This window comes from Lissotriton helveticus, chromosome 5_1, assembly GCF_964261635.1.
Source record: "Lissotriton helveticus chromosome 5_1, aLisHel1.1, whole genome shotgun sequence".
NCBI lineage: Eukaryota > Metazoa > Chordata > Amphibia > Caudata > Salamandridae > Lissotriton > Lissotriton helveticus.
The window spans coordinates 17,779,197-17,794,696 of NC_136065.1; the positions used below are offsets into that span (position 1 = coordinate 17,779,197).

The following is a 15,500-nucleotide window of genomic DNA, read 5'->3' on the forward strand; positions in this document are numbered from 1 at the left end:
CTCAACCCCTTGTCGGTGGGCAGTACCACCCTGGAGCACCCCTGTTTACCTAAGACTGGGCGTTACCACCAGTTACCTCACCCCCTCCTCATCGGTCAATACCAACAGTGCCTGAGGTGAGGGATGATAAAGGCTACCGCGGAGCACCCCTGGTTACCTCGCTGGGTCATAGCGTCCCTGGGCACCTCACTCCCTCCTCGCTGGCCAGTACCACCCAAGAACACCACTGGGTACATCACTCCCTGCTCACTGGGCAGTACCACCAGTGCCAGAGGTGAGGGATGATAATGGCCACCCCGGAGCACCACAGGTTGCCTGACCCCCCTCGCTGGGCAGTAGCACCCCTGGGTACCTCACGCCCTCCTCACCTTGCAGTACCACCAGTGCCTGTGGTGAGGGCACGGTAAAGACCTTCCCTGAACACCCTTGCATTCCACACTCCTTCCTCACTGGCAGTGCCCCCCGAAGCATTCCTGGGTACCTCACCCCCTCCTCACTGGGCTCTACCACCAGTGCCAGAGGTGAGGGATGGGAAAGCCCACCCCGGAGCACCGCACCGCTGGGTACATCCCCCCCACCTGGGCAGTACCAGCAGTGCCTGAGGCGAGTCTGCCTCTGAATACCCCTAATAACCTCCCCCCCCCCAACTCGATGGAAGGCTCCTCTCAGAGGAAGGGAGGTGCACAGGATGGCCCTTCACCGCTGGACAGTGTCCAACACAGTAGCTTGGAAGAGTCACCATTAACGGAGTCTGTCGTGGCACAGAAGAGGGCGGGGGCCTGCAGTCACTGAATCTTGTGCAGAAGAAGAAACACAGCGAGGACTTACCCGGTCTCCTTTCACACCAAAGTCCCCCTTGAAGCCTGGAAAGCCGTCTTCACCCTGCAGAGAAGAAACAGAGATGATTGCACGTGGGGCGGGCCGCTGCTGTTTATTAATGCCCTTGCTCCTGGCACCCATGGCGCTAGTTCTCGTGTTCTGGATATGCCCCGGGTCCTGCATGTCATGGTGTGCGGGTGCAGTGCAGACATTCATAATGCGCCATTCTCTACACCCCGTGGTATTCCTCTAGGAATGTCCCCCTGTTCTGCATCTCATAGTGTGAGGGGTGTGGTGTTTCTGGGCTGTGCAATCACAACTTTCTGTATCACTGGTATTCATTTTTCTAACATTTCTGTCTCAATTTATCCATATTTATTTTTGGGCCATTTTATTGGTATTTATCCATATTTATTTTATGTTTTGAGAATAAACTGATTCAAACACGGGTATATTTCCACATTCATTTACTTGATATACATGCACTCAAACTTTGATGCCTGGCGCCTTTTAGCAAATTAAGCAGTTAAATATAACAAAATACTACTCTGATAGGAAAATATTAGCTTTATATACAAATATATGTTATCATATGCAGTATTTAAGGGAATCTGATCCTGTTTTTAAATCCCCAGGTGTCTATCTCCTCAGCAGTTGATCTGGAATTCATGGGAGTCACTCACAAGAAGCACAATTTTCTGTATTTTTTCGCTTTTAAAAATAAATGCACGCCGTAAAAATCAGTAAAAACTGAAAACTGGAAGCCTCAATCATATGGTGTTATTCTGAAGCAGCTCTCCCTTGGGTTAGGCCATTTGAGCCCCAGGAGAATAAACTCTAATTTTAAAATATAAAATACAAGCAAGCTCCCGGCATGTGTAGGGGTACCTGGGATACTCACCTTCTCGCCTTTGTGCCCTTTAAGCCCCCGGATTCCTTCCGCTCCCTGAAAAAGATCGGAGAGGGCGAAACAGGGATCTGGTGAAGGTTGTGATATTCAAAAAGCATCTCTACTCAACTGTCCTCAAGGGTGATCAGAGACACCCCAACTTTTATTCAACCCTCCCCCAAGATTCAATTCCTTGACTTACTTTCACGCCTCGTGGTCCCGGGTAGCCGATAGGGCCCTGGGGACCCAGTGGACCCTAGAAAACAAAGAGAGAGACAGTTTGGTCAGTGGATGTTGTCTACCCTGGATGGGGGAAGGGGTGGATGGAACACCGCTGGGGTGCAGGAGGACCCCACGGACCCAGGGTCATCACCAAACCTACCTGATTTCCTTTGCCTCCAGAAGGTCCTTCCTTACCGGGGTGTCCCTGGGGTGAGAGAGAAAGGTTGAAGGTTAGAGATCACTGGTCTCAAAGTTCTGTAGGAAGGTAGGGTGAGGGTGAGGGAAGTGCTGGATTGGTGTGAGAGAGGTAAGGGTTGGCACGGCTGCAATAAATTATACTCCAATACATACAAACCCCCGCCTCACTCATACAATTTGTAACCCTAAAAGCCCCACTCCCTTTAAACATTCTCATTCATGGTATGAGTCACCCCATGTGATCCTTATCAAGGCATCCTTCCCTACCAGACCACTCACACGCATTATAACCTTTACCCTATGGCCCGGCACCTTCTGAGTTGTCTAGACCCGCACCGTGACTGACCAACCCAGACCACCTACTCATCAGTCACGGACCACACTGCCCGCTATCCTAACCTTGTGAAAAGCAATGCAGACCCTACCTAAGAAGGAACCATCTTCCCTAAAGTGAAAGTCAGTGGTGTAAAAAAAAGAGCAGGGGGTAGGCTGGTGGGGGTAGGGAAGCTTCCTTCCCAACTTTCGCCTCAATATCCTCTTCCGTGGGGAGGTCCCTCCATGAAGGCAAAGTGGCTTCTGCCCTCTTAGGTGACTGGTGCAGACTGTCATCTTGACCTAGTGTCCTTCAAGGGATGAGTCCACAGTCGCCCATCTTGCGCCATGGTCAGGCAACAGCGTGCAGAATGCGGCCTCATGCTCTGTTGGTGCAGTTTATGAGAGTATGCAAGACCACTTCTGGTCCCAGCTAGGGACATGCATCAGAATACCCTCTTACTTCATGACGTCCCGCCATGAGAATGACGGAAGGTGGTCTTCTGCCCGTTGGAGGTGACTGGTGCAGGCTGCCATCTTGACCCAGTGTCCTCCAAAGGATGATTCCACCATCGGCCATCTTGAGCTGTGGTCCCATAACAGCGTGCAGAATACGGCCTCATGTTCCGTTGGTGTAATGTATGAGAGTACGCAAGATCACTCTTGGCTCAGCTAAGGACATGCATTTGAAGACCTTCTTCCTTCGTGAGGTCTCTACACGAGGATGAAGGAAAGGTGGTCTTCTGCCCTTTGAAGGAGATTGTGCAGGCTGCCATCTTGACCCAGTGTTCTCCAGGGACTATTCCACCGTCTGCCATCTTGTGCCGTGGTCAGGTACCAGCCTGCTATGGCGGCCTCATGCTCCATTGGTGCAACGTATAAGAGTACGCAAGACCACCCTTGCGAAGCTACGGACATGCATTTGACTACCCTCTTCCTTCGTGAAGTCCCTCCATTGGGATGCAGAAAGCATGGTCTTCTGCCCTCAGAAGGTGGTTTTCGCAGACTGCCCCCTTGACTCAGTGCCCTCTCTTTGAGATTCCACTGGTGGCCATCTTGTGCTACAGGCGAGCTGTACATACAGAAGGCCTCATGCTCAGCTGGACATACCCGGGAGAGTATGCAAGAGCGCTCTGGACCCTAGCAAGTCCTGCTGGGTTGTCAGAATACCAGTCACACATCACTTATATTAGCTCCTTAGTGTTTTAGGTGCCACATGCCACGTGCCGCATGCTGGCCACTTCAAGAGACAAGAGGTCGTGGGAGGTACAGGCGGAGCGTAGACGACAGTGTTGGGAACCCACAATCGATTTATAACACAACCTACTTATCTTTACAGCCACACATAGGAGAGGCCGCTTCAGAAGGAGCACGTGTAGGATGGGGGTCAGCAGAAAAGAGGACAGAAAGAGGGTCAGCAGACAAAGAGGCAGAGAGGGGGGTCAGCAGGGAAGGAGACAGAGAGGGGGGCAGCAGAGAAGGAGACAGAGAGGGGGTCAGCAGAGAAGGAGACAGAGAGGGGGTCAGAAGAGAGGGGGTCAGCAGAGAAGGAGACAGAGAGCTGGTCAGTGGAGAAGGAGGCAGAGAGGGGGTAAGTAGAGAAGGAGGCAACAAGGGGGTCAGAGGAGAAGGAGGCAGAGAGGGGGTCAGCAGAGAAGAGGGCAGCAAATGGGTCAGCAGCGAAGGAGGCAGAGAGGGGGTCACCAGAGAAGGAGGCAGAGAGGGAGTCAGCAGAGAAGGAGGCAGAGAGGGGGTCATCAGAGAAGGAGGCAGAGAGGGGGTCAGCAGAGAAGAGGGTAGAGAAGGAGGCACAGAGGGGGTCAGCAGAGAAGGGGGCACAGAGGGAGTCAGCAGAGAAGGAGGCAAAATGGAGGTCAGCAGAAAAGGAGGCAGAGAGGGGGTCAGCAGAGAAGAGGCCAGAAAAGGGGTCAGCAGAGAAGGAGGCAGAGAGAGGGTCAGCAGAGAAGAGGGCAGAGTGGGGGTCAGCAGAGAAGGAGGCAGAGAGGGGGTCAGCAGAGAAGGAGGCAAAATGGAGGTCAGCAGAAAAGGAGGCAGAGAGGGGGTCAGCAGAGAAGAGGGCAGAGTGGGGGTCAGCAGAGAAGGAGGCAGAGAGGGGGTAAGTAGAGAAGGAGGCAACAAGGGGGTCAGAGGAGAAGGAGGCAGAGAGGGGGTCAGCAGAGAAGAGGGCAGCAAATGGGTCGGCAGAGAAGGAGGCAGAGAGGGGGTCATCAGAGAAGGAGGCAGAGAGGGGGTCATCAGAGAAGGAGGCAGAGAGGGGGTCAGCAGAGAAGAGGGTAGAGAAGGAGGCACAGAGGGGGTCAGCAGAGGAGGCACAGAGGGGGTCAGCAGAGAAGGAGGCAGAGAGGGGGTCAGCAGAGAAGGAGGTGGAGAGGGGGTCAGCAGAGAAGAGGGCAGAGTGGGGGTCAGCAGAGAAGAGGGCAGAGTGGGGGTCAGCAGAGAAGGAGACAGAGAGAGGGTCAGCAGAGAAGGAGGCAGAGAGGGGGTCAGCAGAGAAGGATGCAGAGAGGGGGTCAGCAGAGAAGGAGACAGAGAGAGGGTCAGCAGAGAAGGAGGCAGAGAGGGGGTCAGCAGAGAAGGAGGCGGAGAGGGGGTCAGCAGAGAAGGAGGCGGAGAGGGGGTCAGTAAAGCGGGGGTCAATAGAGAAGGAGGCAGAGAAAGGGTCAGTAGATAGGGGGTCAGCAGAGAAGGAGGCAGAGAGGGGGTCAGCAGAGAAGGAGGCAGAGAGGGGGTCAGCAGAGAAGGAGGCAGAGAGGGGGGCAGCAGAGAGGGGGTCAGCAGAGAAGGAGACAGAGAGGGGGTCAGAAGAGAGGGGGTCAGCAGAGAAGGAGGCAGAGAGGGGGTCAGCAGAGAAGGAGGCAGAGAGGGGGTCAGCAGAGAAGGAGGCAGAGAGGGGGTCAGCAGAGACGAAGGGACAGTGGGGTCAGCGGATGAGGAGGTAGCAGGGGAGTCAGTAGAGAAGAAGGGACAGCGGGGTCACCATAGAAGGGGCTGGATTGGGGAAGCTGTTTAGGATGAAGATTAGGACATAGGAGGCAGGAAAGAAAGAACTGAAAAATGAGGTGGTGCGGTCATACATAGGAGGAGAAGTGAGGCTCGCGAGGCAGGTGAAGGCGCAGTGGCACAGGAAACATTGAGGGCAGGTAACAGGACAGGTGTAAACACAAGAGGCGCGAGGGGGACTGGGCAGGTGATGTCACTGGGGTCATATGAAATCACAAGGGTCATCGAGGGCCGGTAAAGGTACAGGTGTAAACACAGGAGGCGCGAGGGGGACTGGGGCAGATGATGTCACTGGGGTCATATGAAATCACAAGGGTCGCGGAGGGCAGGTAAGGGGACAGGTGTAAACACAGACGACACTAGGGGGACTGGGGCAGGTGACGTCACTGGGGTCATATGAAATCTCAAGGGTTGCTGAGGGCAGGTAAGGGGACAGGTGTAAACACAGGAGGCGTGAGGGACACTGGGGCAGGTGATGTCACTGGGGTGATATGAAATCACAAGGGTTATCGAGGGCAGGTAAGGGGACAGGTGTAAACACAGGAGGCGCTAGGGGGACTGGGGCAGGTGATGTCACTGGGGTCATATGAAATCACAAGGGTCATCGAGGGCAGGTAAGGGGACAGATGTAAACACAGGAGGCGTGAGGGACACTGGGGCAGGTGATGTCACTGGGGTCATATAATATCACAAGGGTCGCTGAGGGCAGGTAAGGGGACAGGTGTAAACACAGGAGGCGCGAGGGGGACTGGGGCAGGTGACGTCACTGGGGTCATATGAAATCACAAGGGTCGCCTAGGGCAGGTAAGGCGACAGGTGTAAACACAGGAGGCGTGAGGGACACTGGGGCAGGTGATGTCACTGGGGGGATGGGAAATCACAAGGGTAATCAAGGGCAGGTAAGGGGACAGGTGTAAACACAGGAGGCGCTAGGGGGACTGGGGCAGGGGATGTAACTGGGGTCATATGAAAACACAAGGGTCATTGAGGGCAGGTAAGGGGACAGGTGTAAACACAGGAGGCGCTAGGGGGACTGGGGCAGATGACGTCACTGGGGTCATATGAAATCACAAGGGCCATCGAGGGCAGGTAAGGGTACAGGTGTAAACACAGGATGTGCTGGGGGACTGGGGCAGGTGACGTCAATGGGGTCATATGAAATCACAAGGGTAATCGAGGGCAGGTAAGGGGACAGGTGTAAACACAGGGGGCGTGAGGGGGACTGGGGCAGGTGATGTCACTGGGGTCATATGAAATCACAAGGGTCGCTGAGGGCAAGTAAGGGGACAGGTGTAAACACAGGAGGCGTGAGGGACACTGGGGCAGGTGATGTCACTGGGGTCATATGAAATCACAAAGGTCATCGAGGGCAGGTAAGGGGACAGGTGTAAACACAGGGGGCGCTAGGGGGACTGGAGCCGGTGATGTCACTGGGGTGATATGAAATCACAAGGGTCATCGAGGGCAGGTAAGGGGACAGGTGTAAACACAGGAGGCGCGAGGGGGACTGGGGCAGGTGATGTCACTGGGGGTCATATGAAATCACAAGGGTCATCGAGGGCAGGTAAGGGGACAGGTGTAAACACAGGGGGCGCTAGGGGGACTGGAGCCGGTGATGTCACTGGGGTGATATGAAATCACAAGGGTCATCGAGGGCAGGTAAGGGGACAGGTGTAAACACAGGAGGCGCGAGGGGGACTGGGGCAGGTGATGTCACTGGGGGTCATATGAAATCACAAGGGTCATCGAGGGCAGGTAAGGGGACAGGTGTAAACACAGGAGGTGTGAGGGACACTGGGGCAGGTGATGTCACTGGGGTCATATGAAATCACAAGGGTCATCTAGGGCAGGTAAGGGGACAGGTGTAAACACAGGAGGTGTGAGGGACACTGGGGCAGGTGACGTCACTGGGGTCATATGAAATCACAAGGGTCGCTGAGGGCAGGTAAGGCGACAGGTGTAAACACAGGGGGCGCTAGGGGGACTGGGGCAGGTGACGTTACTGGGGTCATATGAAATCACAAGGGTCGCCTAGGGCAGGTAAGGGGATAGGTGTAAACGCAAGAGACGCTAGGGACACTGGGGCAGGTGATGTCACTGGGGTCATATGAAATCACAAGGGTCATCGAGGGCAGGTAAGGGTACAGATGTAAACACAGGAGGCGCGAGGAGGACTGGGGCAGGTGAAGTCACTGGGGTCATATGAAATCACAAGGGTCGCTGAGGGCAGGTAAGGCGACAGGTGTAAACACAGGAGGCGTGAGGGGGACTGGGGCAGGTGACGTCACTGGGATCATATGAAATCACAAGGGCCATCGAGGGCAGGTAAGGGGACAGGTGTAAACACAGGAGGCGTGAGGGGGACTGGGGCAGGTGACGTCACTGGGGTCATATGAAATCACAAGGGTCATCGAGGGCAGGTAAGGGGACAGGTGTAAACACAGGAGGCGTGTGAGACACTGGGGCAGGTGATGTCACTGGGGTGATATGAAATCACAAGGGTCATCGAGGGCAGGTAAGGGGACAGGTGTAAACACAGGAGGCGTGTGAGACACTGGGGCAGGTGATGTCACTGGGGTGATATGAAATCACAAGGGTCATCGAGGGCAGGTAAGGGGACAGATGTAAACACAGGAGGCGCGAGGGGGACTGGGGCAGGTGACGTCACTGGGGTCATATGAAATCACAAGGGTCATCGAGGGCAGGTAAGGGGACAGGTGTAAACACAGGAGGTGTGAGGGACACTGGGGCAGGTGACGTCACTGGGGTGATATGAAATCACAAGGGTCATCGAGGGCAGGTAAGGGGAGAGGTGTAAACACAGGAGGCGCGAGGGGGGCTGGGGCAGGTGACGTCACTGGGGTCATATGAAATCACAAGGGTCATCGAGGGCAGGTAAGGGGAGAGGTGTAAACACAGGAGGCGCTAGAGAGACTGGGGCAGGTGATGTCACTGGGGTCATATGAAATCACAAGGGTCATCGAGGGCAGGTAAGGGGAGAGGTGTAAACACAGGAGGCGCTAGAGAGACGGGGCAGGTGATGTCACTGGGGTCATATGAAATCACAAGGGTCGCTGAGGGTAGGTAAGGGGAGATGTTGAAGGTGAAAATACAGGGAGCATCAAGAACGCCGTGGCAGTGAAGGCACAGGGCTCACAGGAACCCATGAAGGTGCATGAGGCAAAGGAGCAGAAGAGCACCTGGGGAGAGGTGGTCTGGGGCAGGTGATGTCACTGGGGCAGGTGAATGTACAGGGCTCACAGGAATGTGAGGGTACATGAGGCGCAAGGGCAGAGGTGCACTGGGGTCGATGAGGTCGCTGGGGCAGGTGATGTCACAGGTGGCATGTGATGTCACTGGTGGCATGTGATGTCACTGGGGGCATGTGATGCTGCAGGGGGCATGTGATGTCACTGTGGGCATGTGATGTCACTGGGGGCATGTGAAGGCACAGGGCTCACAGGAGCACGTGAAGGTACATAGGGTGCAGGGGGCAGGTGATGTTGCAGGGGGCCTGTGATGGCACTGGGGCATGTGATGTCACTGGGGGCATGTGATGGCACTGGGGCATGTGATGTCACTGGGGGCATGTGGTGTCACTGGGGGTATGTGATGTCACAGGGGGCATGTGATGTCACTGGGGGCATGTGGGGGCACGTGAAGGCACAGGGCTCACAGGAACACATGAAGGTAGAGAGGGTGCAGGGGGCAGAAGAGCACTGGGGGCAGGTGAGATCCCTGTGGGCAGGTGATGTCACAGGGGGCATGTGATGTCACTGGGGGCATGTGATGTTGCAGGGGGCATGTGATGTCACTGGGGGCATGTGATGTCACTGGGGGCATGTGATGTCACTGGGGGCATGTGGGGGCACGTGAAGGCACAGGGCTCACAGGAACACATGAAGGTAGAGAGGGTACAGGGGGCAGAAGAGCACTGGGGGCAGGTGAGATCCCTGTGGGCAGGTGATGTCACAGGGGGCATGTGATGTCACTGGGGGCATGTGATGTTGCAGGGGGCATGTGATGTCACTGGGGGCATGTGATGTCACTGGGGCATGTGATGTTGCAGGGGGCATGTGATGTCACAGGGGGCATGTGATGTCGCAGGGGGCACGTGATGTCACTGGGGGCATGTGATGTCACTGGGGGCATGTGATGTCACTGTGGGCATGTGATGTCACTGGGACAGGTGATGTCACAGGGGGCATGTGATGTCACTGGTGGCAGGTGATGTCGCAGGGGGCACGTGATGTCACTGGGGGCATGTGATGTCACTGGGGGCATGTGATGTTGCAGGGGGCATGTGATGTTGCAGGGGGCATGTGGTGTCACTGGGAGTATGTGATGTCACTGGGGGCATGTGATGTTGCAGGGGGCATGTGATGTCACTGGGGGCATGTGATGTTGCAGGGGGCATGTGATGTCACTGGGGGCATGTGGGGGCACGTGAAGGCACAGGGCTCACAGGAACACGTGAAGGTACAGAGGGTGCAGGGGGCAGAAGAGCACTGGGGGCAGGTGATGTCACAGGGGGCATGTGATGTCACTGGGGGCAGGTGATGTCGCAGGGGGCACGTGATGTCGCAGGGGGCACGTGATGTCGCAGGGGGCATGTGATGTCACTGGGGGCAGGTGATGTCACTGGTGGCAGGTGATGTCACAGGGGGCATGTGATGTCACTGGTGGCATGTGATGTCGCAGGGGGCACGTGATGTCACTGGGGGCATGTGATGTCACTGGGGGCATGTGATGTTGCAGGGGGCATGTGATGTCACTGTGGGCATGTGATGTCACTGGGGGCATGTGATGTCACTGGGGGCATGTGATGTTGCAGGGGGCATGTGATGTCACAGGGGGCATGTGATGTCACTGGGGCATGTGATGTCACTGGGGGCATGTGATGTCACTGTGGGCATGTGATGTCACTGGGGGCATGTGATGTTGCAGGGGGCATGTGATGTCACTGTGGGCATGTGATGTCACTGGGGGCATGAGATGTCACTGGGGGCATGTGATGTCACTGGGGGCATGTGATGCTGCAGGGGGCATGTGATGTCACTGTGGGCATGTGATGTCACTGTGGGCATGTGATGTCGCAGGGGGCATGTGATGTCACTGGGGGCAGGTGATGTTGCAGGGGGCATGTGATGTCACTGTGGGCAGGTGATGTCGCAGGGGGCATGTGATGTCACTGTGGGCATGTGATGTCACTGGGACAGGTGATGTCACAGGGGGCATGTGATGTCACTGGTGGCAGGTGATGTCGCAGGGGGCACGTGATGTCACTGGGGGCATGTGATGTCACTGTGGGCATGTGATGTCACTGGGGGCATGTGATGTCACTGGGGGCATGTGATGTCGCAGGGGGCATGTGATGTCACTGGGGGTATGTGATGTCGCAGGGGGCATGTGATGTCACTGTGGGCATGTGATGTCACTGGGGGCAGGTGATGTTGCAGGGGGCATGTGATGTCACTGTGGGCAGGTGATGTCGCAGGGGGCATGTGATGTCACTGGGGGCATGTGATGTCACTGGGACAGGTGATGTCACAGGGGGCATGTGATGTCACTGGTGGCAGGTGATGTTGCAGGGGGCCTGTGATGGCACTGGGGCATGTGATGTCACTGGGGGCATGTGATGGCACTGGGGCATGTGATGTCACTGGGGGCATGTGATGTCGCAGGGGGCACGTGATGTCACTGGGGGCATGTGATGTCACTGTGGGCATGTGATGTCGCAGGGGGCATGTGATGTTGCAGGGGGCATGTGATGTCGCAGGGGGCATGTGATTTCACAGGGGGCATGTGATGTCACAGGGGGCATGTGATGTCGCAGGGGGCACGTGATGTCACTGGGGGCATGTGATGTCACTGGGGGCATGTGATGTCACTGTGGGCATGTGATGTCGCAGGGGGCATGTGATGTCACTGGGGGCAGGTGATGTCACTGGGGGCAGGTGATGTCGCAGGGGGCATGTGATGTCACTGGTGGCAGGTGATGTCGCAGGGGGCACGTGATGTCACTGGGGGTATGTGATGTCACAGGGGGCATGTGATGTTGCAGGGGGCATGTGATGTCACTGGGGGCATGTGATGTCACTGGGGGCATGTGATGTCACTGGGGGCATGTGGGGGCACGTGAAGGCACAGGGCTCACAGGAACACATGAAGGTAGAGAGGGTGCAGGGGGCAGAAGAGCACTGTGGGCAGGTGATGTCACAGGGGGCATGTGATGTCACTGGGGGCAGGTGATGTCGCAGGGGGCACGTGATGTCGCAGGGGGCACGTGATGTCGCAGGGGGCATGTGATGTCACTGGGGGCATGTGATTTCACAGGGGGCATGTGATGTCACAGGGGGCATGGGATGTCGCAGGGGGCATGTGATGTCACTGGGGGCATGTGATGTCACTGGTGGCATGTGATGTCACTGGGGGCAGGTGATGTCGCAGGGGGCATGTGATGTCACTGGGGGCAGGTGATGTCACTGGTGGCAGGTGATGTCACTGGGGGCATGTGATGTCACAGGGGGCATGTGATGTCACTGGGGGCATGTGAATGCACAGGGCTCACAGGACTCTGTGAGGGCTCAAGGTACTCTCTGCATGAAGTCTTTACTCACAGGAGGTCCGTCCGCTCCAGGCATGCCCGGGAGTCCAGGTTTCCCATGGGGGCCCTGTGGAGGGAAAGCAGAGAGTGGTCAGCCTTGCCCCTGGGGGTGGCAGTGGCACATGGCATCCTTTCAGTGCAGTCGAATCTGATACTCACCTTCTCTCCTGGGGGGCCCATTGCACCCTGAGGACCAGATAAACCCTGCAACACAAAAAGAGGCTGGTGAGGCATAGTGAGGGTGGAGAGGCTGGGAGCAGGGGCCTCCACAGAGCCAGAGAGGGGCTGTCAAGAGAGGCCCCTGGCACAGACAGACACAGGCACACAAGGGAAAGCCAGATTACGATGGTGTGTCTGGGACATGTGTGGATCTAAGAAAACCTGTCTAAAATATCCACAGTGACAGCCACGTCCTACAAGCAACCACCTTTCTTCACTGAAGGCCGCGGGGGCACCACTGTAGGCCTCAGGTGGAGGCCCTTCTGTCCATCAAAGAATCGCTGACCTTTCACTGGCCTCGCATGGCGCCTCTCTTCCCACTGCTGGCAGCCCTCACACGACTCCACCCCTCTGACTGGCCATCACATGGCTCCACCCCTTTCACTGCCCAACTCATGACTCCACCCCTCTGACTGCTCTTTACATGACTCCACCCCTCTGACTGCCCATCAGATGACTTCACCCCTCTGACCGCCCTTCACATGGCTCTACCCCTCTGACTGCCCATCAGATGACTCCACCCCTCTGACTGCCCATCACATGACTCCACCCCTCGGACTGCCTATCACATGGCTCCTCCCTTCTGACAGGCCATCACGTCTCCACCCCTCTGACTGCCCATCACATGGCTCCTCCCCTTTCACTGCCCAACTCATGACTCCACCCCTCTGACTGCCCATCAGATGACTCCATCCCTCTGACCGCCCTTCACATGGCTCCACCCCTCTGACTGCCCTTCACATTACTCCACCCCCTCACTGCCCATCCCATGGCTCCACCCCTCTGAATGCCCATCAGATGGCTCCTCCCACCTGACTGCCCACCGGATGGTTCTACCCCTCTGACTGCCCATCACATGACTCTACCCCTTTCACTGCCCAACTCATTACTCCACCCCTTTCACTACTCATCACCTTACTCCACCCCTCTCACTGCCCTTCACATGACTCCACCCTCTTACTGCCTATCACATGGCCACTCCCCTCGGACTACCCATTATATGGCTCCCCCCATTACTGTCCATCACATGGCTCCTCCCCTCTGCCTGCCCTTCACATGGCTCCTCTCCTCTGCCTGCCCTTCACATGGCTCCTCCCTCTGCCTGCCCTTCACATGGCTCCTCCATCTGCCTGCCCTTCACATGGCTCCTCCCCTCTGCCTGCCCTTCACATGGCTCCTCCCTCTGCCTGCCCTTCACATGGCTCCTCCCTCTGCCTTCCCTTCACATGGCTGTCATCAGACTGCTGCTTCCAACTCACCTGGGTTCCTGGGGTTCCTTGCTGCCCTGGTGGTCCTGGCTCTCCCTGGGGACCCTTAGAAAATAAAACAAACCCAAAGTTATAGCAGATAGTATGATACTGAAAGGTAGCTCTCTGCGGGGTTCGTGGAGCTATGAGAGGCACTGGCAGAGGGAGCTTACAACATAGGGGTGCAGCTCAGAGGCATTCACACTGCTGTTGTAGTATAGCACTGACAGGCACTACAGGGGGAACTCACACTGCTAGGGGAAGTTCCCACTGCTGGAGGGAGTTCACACTGCTGGGGGAGGTCACACTGCTGGAGGGAGTTCACACTGCTGGGGGAGGTCACACTGCTGGAGGGCATTCACACTGAGGGTCTAAACTACTAACAGGCACTGCTGTGGGAAACTCACACTGCTGGAAGGCATTCACACTGAGGGTCTAAACTACTAACAGGCACTGCTGTGGGAAACTCACACTGCTGGAAGGCATTCACACTGAGGGACTGTACCACTGACAGGCACTGCTGAGGAAACTCACACTGCTGGAGGGCATTCACACTGATGGTCTATACCACTGACAGGCACTGCTGAGGAAACTCACACTGCTGGAGGGCATTCACACTGATGGTCTATACCACTGACAGGCACTGCTGAGAAAACTCACACTGCTGGAGGGCATTCACACTGATGGTCTATACCACTGACAGGCACTGCTGCGGGACCTCAAGGACTCAGCGCTGCACATGCATTTAATTACACTGTGAAAGAGCTGCAGGTGACCTCAAGAAGACAGCGCTGCACATGGTGCATGAGCTCTTGGAGACTTGATAATGGAATGGATCATTGATTTTTTTAGTGCTTTTTTTGTAGCGCGACTTTCTGGAACCCGTATCAGGCCCTGAAGAAGCGATAGACATTGCTAAACATATGTTGGCCATTTCAGTGATTAAATAGATGAACGGACTGTGTGAATGAAAAAACTTTACATAGCAAACTGCAGAGAAGTGGGAAAATACATTGGAGAATGCATCATTTGAATTTACAAGATTACTGGCTGCACAAGCTAGGGAACAAACGGACAAATTATAGATTGAGATTAATGATGTGAAAAAAGAAACTGATGACTTACATTTGGATGATGTGGCTAAGAAAAATTATAATATTCTGAATATTATTCATGATAAATATCAGGATGACCAAAAGAATAGGAAATGATCTAACCTCATCAGAGACCCCAAAGGGATTATAGGTACGGAAGGAAGTAAACTTATGCAAGGAAATGTGATTCTGTGAAATACTCAAATCGAGTGCTTCAATTAGAAGAGAGCGGTCAGAAACTAGATCAGGAAGCGGTGGAAGTGGTGTGGAGAATGAAGACATGAGTGGTTCTAATTCTTCCTTAAGCAAGTAGTATTTTTTAGAAGATTTGAAAGGAATGAGATATGAACAAATGAATTACAGCTTTAGGGAACAAGAAACCAAAGGGGGAAGCAAATTAGGAGATGAGGAAGGAAAAATCAGAAATGAGAAATTGGAAGAGTAGGTGTGAGGACTCTTCCTCAAATGAGAGAAGAAAAGAAAATTCTGTGAACATAGTTTTGAACTTGTCAGATTGGCCACTTCCTCAATCAGAACTTAATCTTCAAAAATAAAGGTTTGACGTTTTGCGCACCATTTCAATTTAACTTGTTTGATTTTAAAATTGATTTATATAAATTCATCAAAAAATATACTCAAAACGTTTTTTGAAATTTCTCCCCCGCAGGAGGGTATAAAAGATTATATGCAATGTCACTACGGTTAAAGACCTTTCAGATATTTAGATGCTAATGTCTTCACATTAAAGCAGTACCACTGATATATTGGATGTAGCATCTGATTTGAATATAGATGTTTTGAAAACCAAAGAAACTGGGCTCAGACTGAAATGTGTATTTGTTCCTAAACGTCCATGTCGGAACAGTATTGAT

General features: G+C 54.7%; 1 protein-coding gene across 7 annotated transcripts in view; it reads right to left on the reverse strand.

Annotated features, from left to right (window-relative positions):
- The window catches only part of COL11A2 (collagen type XI alpha 2 chain), a 363,078-nt gene that overhangs the window by 164,721 nt on the left and 182,857 nt on the right, over positions 1-15,500 (reverse strand). For all 7 annotated transcript variants that reach the window (XM_078641597.1, XM_078641592.1, XM_078641591.1 and 4 more), the window contains 7 exons: positions 13,547-13,600; positions 12,228-12,272; positions 12,082-12,135; positions 2,091-2,135; positions 1,911-1,964; positions 1,721-1,765; positions 829-882 (listed from right to left, as the gene is read on the reverse strand). In XM_078641597.1, the coding sequence (XP_078497723.1) occupies positions 829-882; positions 1,721-1,765; positions 1,911-1,964; positions 2,091-2,135; positions 12,082-12,135; positions 12,228-12,272; positions 13,547-13,600 (351 nt within the window). The remainder of the gene's footprint in view (positions 1-828; positions 883-1,720; positions 1,766-1,910; positions 1,965-2,090; positions 2,136-12,081; positions 12,136-12,227; positions 12,273-13,546; positions 13,601-15,500) is intronic.